An 8224-nucleotide genomic window follows, 5' to 3' on the forward strand; every position below is an offset into this window, starting at 1 on the left:
TCTCGTTGTACCTATATGCAAAAGAGAAACGTTCAGTACTCTCGTTGAGTAGAATCTAGTCCATTGAAATGTTACATTTTTGAGGCCTTACGTTGCGTTATTTAGAGGACGCAATTTTATTTTTTTGATGTCTAGGGGGGCTCAATGTAAAGCTAAAACCAAGTTTTTGCGGTCGCCACCCTTGTCCCACGGCCGCCATCTTGAAAATAGGGGTTGAAATGGTTTTTACGATATATCTCTTAAACTATTTATGTGATAAGAAAATTGTGAACATTTATTGTTGCAAATTAAATTCTCTACAACTTTGGTCTGCTATGCGTAGATTAGAATGAGTTATAAGATCTTCACATGACCCTATGATTATTTATTCAATGGCCTAATAAATACCTTGATGGCAGGTCAGGAGGTCGATTCCCGCCGGGGGTCTACGAGACACTTTCGCTTTGACTTATTATAAACATCATCTTAACATAGCAGTCAATATATTATAACATTTTATTAGTGTCGCAATGATCTAGCGTGGAGACTTAGGTAATCGAAGGCTGAACCAAGTTTTTTTGAGGCTGCATAGTAAGTAAGTATTGTACGTTTGGCTTCAGTCGCCCGATCTCTAACCATAAAGTGAGATATATTATTTGAATTTGTTGAATATTATAAAAACCAGTGGTAGGCACAGGATGCCAGCAAGATTAAGAGTACCTCAACGTCAACCTATTTCTGCCGTGAACCAGTAATGTGTAAGCATTATTGTGTTGCGATCTGAAGGGCGCCGTAGGTAGTGAAATTACTGGCAAATGAGACTTAACATCATATGTCTCAAGGTGACCAGTGCAATTGTAGTGCCGTTCAGAGTTTTTGGGTTTTTCAAGAATCCTGAGCGGACTGCATTGTACTGGGCAAGGCGTATCAATTACCATCAGCTGAAGGTCCTGCTCGTCTCGTTCGTTATCGTGATAAAAAAACCTAATCATTTTAATACGAATTATGTAAAGGAAAATTTTGCTTCATCTTGTGACGTCACGCTTTAACTCAAACAGAGTTCAATGATCACAGTTAGGTTCGATTTCGTACATAAGGCATAAACAAGGCTTGTTCAACCATGTTGTATAGGTCTCAAGTCTTTAATGGTCATGAATGTGAATTGAAATTGTTTCGTAATGCTCGCCGCTAATAATCCTCAAATCCAAGTTTCTCTTCCTTGTTTTAAACAGATTTCGTATTCCGATAGTAACGGTTGCTTTCTAAACAATGATCGTACAAATTTGTAAGCACTTTAAGCAACTTAACTAAGTGACTTGAAAAAACACAAAGTTATCGTAATCGTTTCAGACCGACTCAAAATAATGCTTACACATTACTGCTTTACGGAAGAAAAAGGCGCCGTTATGGTACCCATAATCTAGCCGGCATCCTGTGCAAAGGAGCCTCCCACTACAAAATAAGGAACGAGACGAGCCAGACGTTCAGCTGATGGTAATTGATACGCCCTGCCCATTACAATGCAGTGCCGCACAGGATTTTTGAAAGACCCAAAAATTCTTAGCGGCACTACAACTGCGCTCGTCACCTTGAGACAAGTTGTTAAGTCTCATTTGCCCAGTAATTTCACTAGCTACGGCGCCCTTCAGACCGAAAAACAGTAATGCTTACACATTACTGCTTCACGGCAAGAAATAGGCGCCGTCGTGGTATCCATAATCTAGCCGGCATCCTGTGCAAAGGAGCCTCCCACTGGTGGATTTATGGCCATCATAGTTTTTAGTTTTATCTACAAACAAATAAAAATAGTCTTCTCGCAAATTATTTATAATTACAATGCTTATATACATGCCTCTGACTTGTCATAAAAGGAAGCTCTATAGCGGTTCTATATTAGTAAATATATATCTGTATATAGAATACATACAATACACTGTTACTTATTCTCATATAATATGTCAATATTACGATATACATATAACAAAATACTTTTATAGTTGTATACTTATGGCACCACATGCTTACAGCAAAACATAATTTATATTTACAATTAAATAACTTTTATATTTACACTCTGAAAACACGAACATCAGATATTAGCGGATAAGCACTGCGTTCATGAATGTAATGGAAAGTAACTAAGTAAGTAATAATTGCAATTACAGCAGTGAACGGGCCCAAACCCGAGCTCTCGAAAGCTATATCTGACGTTCTTACAACTATAATATGGAAGACGTAGGACTACTGAAGCATTTCTCCTAAATGCACAAGGGCTTAGCATAATTAAAGAGACATCTTAAATATTAACAGTTTAAGCTTACAATCTACGCCACCCATACTTACAGCATAAGCATATAAAAACTACATAATAATATCTGTGGAAATATATCACATTTTATTCAATATATTCAAAATTGTTGAAGCATTAAGTACAAAATTAACTCTAGACTATTGCTTGCTTAACTCCAATGGTCGTCATCAAATCGAATGTAGGAACAATTGTATGAATTTTATTATTATCTAAATTAGTACATTAATTGAATATAAATCACATTTTCTCAGATTTTACTTATATCAAGATTACTTACGATAACTATAACATAGTTCTTCTTCTCTTAGTTAACATATTATGACTGGAAGTGACTATGAAACCGAATTAAGTCAGCTTTCTTATGCTATCACATTAAATGTTAGACACTTAAACACTAAAGCTGTTCTTGATGGTACAATCTTACAGGAACATAGTATTTTTATATTATTTGTCGTTTGATTCAAATATATACTTCAATCTCAATGGATCTAGTTCACAGAGAATTATAGAAACTAGATATAACACTTTATAGATTGGTTCCTTTAGCCAAATGCAGTCGACAATAGACTATAGAAAATATTACAAACATGTTAATCAGACTTAGAAAACTTAATTAGTTTTCTTAATCTGCTTGCAATTACTAAAGCTCTAGAGTTGGGGCTTAGCAATGCATTTTAAAAGTAGAATAATGTCATAAAATTGAACTATATATGCGAATTTACAATTCTAAATTGGTCTATTTTGGATTACATAACAGTAAAGGTCCAGGATAGATTGGGAAAGACCTCCCTGTGTGTTATTATCATGACGTGTAGATACTTTTTTTTATATAAAGTCGTACTGATTAAAATATTTGTAATTTTCAAAAAAAAAAATAAAAGCGATGCGCAAATGCCTGTGTGCGATTGAAGCGAGCTAAATTTGTTGGACCTAACTATGTATGTACATACAAAAGCGTAACTTATTGCCTTACGAGTTAGAAAGTTCCTTGAAAACCGCACTGAACGCCACACATCCAGATTATGGAGATGATATTCTAGTGTGTGGCGTGTCGTGCGGATGTGGAATTCAGCGGCAGGTGAAATAACTCTTCGGAACACTCCCCGTGATAAATCGGTAGAAGACACACAATGAAGCGACGTCTCTACGGAACGCAAAGTGGTCTAGCCGTTCACAGAGTACTGGATCCCCGACAATTCAAGCAGCTCTGCGCTGCAAGCGGTCCACGGACCTCCGCTTTGTAGAGCGGTAGAATGTGGGCCGGCTTGAAGTATTGCCGAACTCTATTTATGACGCCTAGCTTCTTCGAAGCCAATTTGGCTTTGCCATGGTACACATTATTTAAGTTAGAAGAAAATCCTGATCACTTAACATCACCTCTTTGTACGTTTATTTCATCAAAAATATAGAAGTGATCCAATCAGATACGACATATTATTAATATAAAAAGTCTAGATTCTTTACGGTTTCTTAGAGCCTATTTACACAAGAGTGCTAAAGATATCATACTTCACGGTGCATTTAAGTCGAAAATCTTCCCCGTGCTTCACTGAATCTTCTGCCGTTCTAATGATTCTGCTCTATGTTTTCATCCAGTCCGAGTCAATCATAAACATTAGATATTCTATGTTTATGTGTCACCGGAAGACATAGGCTTGGTAGGCCCCCATAATATGGACCGACAATCTGGTCAAGATCGCCGGTATGGGTTGGATGAAGGCAGCGCAGGACCGATCGTCATGGCGATCTTTGCGGGAGGCCTTTGTCCAGCAGTGGACGTCTTTCGACTGAAATGATGATGCTTATGATAATAATTATAATGTAGTATCATACCATAATTTACATATATTCAAACAAAACAAATCTTAAATGATCAAAAATACTATGATTACATAAAATTAAAACTCACTACGGGGAACCGTACCAAGAATACTGGAAGCATTTCCACGTTGGATATCTAGGCTGATCCGTTGACCGAAATAGCTGCCAGCCCTTGGTTTGCCAGTAGCCCTATTGAGGCGAGAAGATAGTACTTTGTACATTCTCCGCGCCTCTGGGCCCCACAGGCCAAGTGTCGCGACACTAAACGGCACAAAGATGAGATATAAGACTCACTGAGACCGACATATTTGCGAGGCTTGCTGTCTTCGGCAGTCGAAGCAGCAGCCTCACCACCAACTGACGTAACTTGGACATGGGAAGGAGCCAGAGTGTCCAGACCAGCGCCCTTACCCGTGCCCAAGCCACCAGAGTCATTCCATCAGGAAGCTTGCCATCGCGGCGGGTAATAAATTGCCATTTGGCTCTAAAACAGCTGGTATATTAAGAGTGAAATATTAATGAAGTCATCCTCAGTGAATAAGCCGCTCTTAGTATCCTGATTCACATTAAAAGCTGTCGACACCGCAGTGATTCTTTTGGTGATCCAAGAGTGCAGTGGTGTGGTGACCACTGCTCATCCGATAATCATTTCCTTTTATTCTATTTCAAATATATAAAGTTTGTAGTGTTTTATTACCAAAGCAATATTTCAAATGTTATAATTGCTGTGGCAAAGCTATTTCTACTCTTACATTTAAAATACAAGTAACTTGAGCATTTTGTATAGTTCAAGCTTTTATGAAAATACAAATTTAAAATTTCATATAGTCTGTGATTGTAAAAGAAAAAAAAAAAAAAAAAAAAAAAAAAAAAAAAAAAAAAAAAAATTTAAAAATGAATCTTAGGTTCGATGTAGAAAAGAGCTGTCGTACTGCGAATGTCCGATTTTGAGTATTTTGAATTATTTATTGAGAACACTTGATGTATGTATGTCTGTGGTCCTTTTTGACTGTAATAGGTATAGCTTCTAGATCAGCTTAAAGGAAATGGCGACATAAGCAAATTAAGTTAAAGTTCCACAGCGTTTTGTTACATTAATATTTTATTGATTATAAAATGCAATGAACTTTTATCGCCAATAATAAAAACATAATGTGTATTTATAGCGAAAGTTTAATTACTCTTTATATAATGTTAAAACGTTTTATTTAATTCCATGTACTTATTATTTTATGTCTATAGAACTGTTGGTGTCTGAGTCAGATTCGCACTAGTCTACCTTTTTATAGTTTTAATCTGTTTAAATTACCTTATTTAATAATACAAACAACTCATTCATACCTACTTTTAGCACAAAATTAATGTGTATATATAACATGGCATTACTCATTATACTGTTCAGTAAAATCAAAAGCTAGAATCAGATTTAATATTTATTAGTCTTCAAGTTTAAAGTCTTCAAATTTCTTACAAAACCTACATAACGCTTAATAGTTTTAGTTTAACCATCTATGTCTTAAAATTGTCAGTTTTTCAGGGTTTTGTGCTGACCCGTCTACGGGGCCTTCTCTTTTATGTTCTACTGGGACTATACGATCTACAAGGAATGGTCTGTCAAAGTCGAAGAAAAGTGGCTTAGATACAGGTATTGGTAACAGCTTTTCCGCCTCGTTGAGTCTGTCCACCTCGAGTTTCTGTTTCCTAATAAGTGGCACAGGAATGTGCTTAATTATTTCCAGCGGAACAGGATACGGCTGCGGGACTTTGACTTCAAATGGTTCCGGAATTGGTACTAAAACTGGTGTCGGGTAGGGAACATTAACGTGTTTCACTACTGGAACCTGTTTGTGTTGAGTTATTTTTACTTCCTTGCGGACAATAACTGGCGGGGAGTTGGCGATTGCTTCGGCTTGGGCACGTGCTTTGTTTTTCTCAGCTTCATTCTGCTCCTGTGCTCTTAACGCCCTCTCTAATTCTATTTCATATTTTTGTTCATTGTATTTAGGAGCGTAATGCAACAGATCAGCTAAATTCTTTTCCTGAAGCAACTGTGCTTGTCCTTGTACCTGAGGTAAAAATTTTAATTGCTCCCGATTATTTTCAAGAATTTGAGCCCAATGTTCCTTTAACTGTTCCTGTAACGATAATTCTTTTTGATTTTTCTCCGTAACAGAGATTATTGGAGTCCATTCATTGTTTTCTTCTACTTTATACTCTTTGTTTTCTTGTTTGTTCGGTTCAAAATTTTGCTGTGGGTAGAAAAATTGAAAATGTGGTATTCTATTGGATGTCCTTTTCAAATTATCATCTACGATTTGGAGATTTTGTAAAGGCGGCAAATGTGCTAATTTTGTTTCTTTCACAAGGGGTGATTTAGGTGTTTCCAAGTTTTCGAAATGATGATGAGATTCTATATGCGGTCTTGGTACTTGTTCTAATATTTGACCACCGTTGTTGTCCTCAGGGTCTGACCTTAATACAGCTTTTCCACTTTGTAAATCTTTAATCTGACTAGGTGTTAAGTAAACAATAACCTCTTTTGTTGCAAATCGTTTTTGTTGTTTCTGAGGTTCTAATGAAGTGGAATTGGCATTATATAAATTGGGTCCTGCACCTAACTGCTTAGGCTCAGCGAATGCGTTAGCCACTAAAAGTGTCACCGTTAAAATCTGCAAAAGTACACAAATTATAGTATAGTTTTTTTTAAGATTTATACAATAATATAAAGTTTATCTATTCTACAGACTACAATCCAATACTTACATAGGTCAACATTTTAATTTACTTGTCTGTGTGTCTGTCTTCGACCACAGTGATCAAGCGTGTGCTGATAATCAAATAAATACACCTTTTATATATATACTTAATTTCCTATTTGGAGAAATAAACTAATAATTAATATGCAACGGTCATCTGATTATCGTTTGCATATTTTTAACTGAATTCGTTAATTTTTAACCGAACCTTCTAGATCTTACGTACACTATGGTGATGGGTTTGATATTTAAATAATTCAGTCATAGAATTAATGACCGGCCCACCATACGTAACTGTTATAAATGCCCACTTGTTACATAATTATTATGAAAATGTTAGGCTTCATTTCAAAATGTTACGTTTTTTGACTACACATATAATTTTATTATATAAATTTCTGGTTAATTTACTCAATTTTACAAAGTAGTACGCTTTTATTATGAAAATAAGGGACAAGACGAGCAGTTCCTGAAAAACGTTCCAAGCCACAAACATCACATTTTAAGGAATTGTTAAAAGTTTTATAAATGTTAGTGTATTCCATATAATTATGTGGGTTGGGCTTCGAAGTCATGATGTCATTTAAAGAGTGATAGTAGAGCTGCCATTTTTTGTGAGTTCGTTAATATGGATAACGTGACCCGTACCCTGTGCGGCATTCAGGGGCAATGGCGCTCAAACATTATTTTTTTAATGTTTTTCTATTACTAGTAGATTAAGGATATATGCTTTAGATGTTAAATTGGTGATAACTCGATAATTAAAGATTTTGTTACTTTGCTTAATTTTGATTTATAATAATTAATTTGAAAAATACACCATGTTTTCCTTAAGTGAACGCCATTCCCCCTCCCTACCCTACGTAGAATTATATGGCTTATACACAAGACTCGATTATCTGGACTATATGTTGTTATGAGTCATTCGGAAATAAAAAATCCCGATAGTTGAATACTTGAAGAAAAATCAGGCAAATAACCATGGCTACATGGGCATAAAATGTTAGGTGCTGATACAACATAACAAAAACATGTTGAAGTTATCAACCTAAAAAAATGCTACTAAATGTAGTATAACGCATACTTTGTAAATTTGTTAAAATAGTAGACGGTAAATACTGTATCTACTATGAATCGAAATTTTTCTAATCTTATCATGAATTGTCATCATCATCATCATCAGCAGGAAAACGTCCACTGCTGGACAAAGGCCTCCCCCAAAAATTTCCACGACGATTGGTACTGCGCTGCCCTTATCCAACGTATTCCGGCGATCTTGACCAGATCGTCAGTCCATCTTGTGGGGGGCCTGCCAACACTGCGTCTTCCGGTACGTGGTCGCCATTAGAGGACTTTA

General features: G+C 36.0%; 1 protein-coding gene across 1 annotated transcript; it reads right to left on the minus strand.

The window, feature by feature from the left end:
• Window positions 1-5531: 5531 nt before the first annotated feature.
• On the minus strand, window positions 5532-6935 carry LOC126967930 (uncharacterized). Its single transcript, XM_050812630.1, has 2 exons — window positions 6875-6935; window positions 5532-6780 (listed from the first exon to the last, which is right to left on the minus strand). Exons 1-2 carry the CDS (start codon window positions 6884-6886, stop codon window positions 5608-5610), a joined length of 1185 nt encoding a protein of 394 aa, XP_050668587.1. The 5' UTR covers window positions 6887-6935; the 3' UTR covers window positions 5532-5607.
• Between the last annotated feature and the right edge of the window lie 1289 nt (window positions 6936-8224).

This window comes from Leptidea sinapis, chromosome 14, assembly GCF_905404315.1.
Source record: "Leptidea sinapis chromosome 14, ilLepSina1.1, whole genome shotgun sequence".
Classification (NCBI taxonomy): Eukaryota; Metazoa; Arthropoda; class Insecta; order Lepidoptera; family Pieridae; genus Leptidea; species Leptidea sinapis.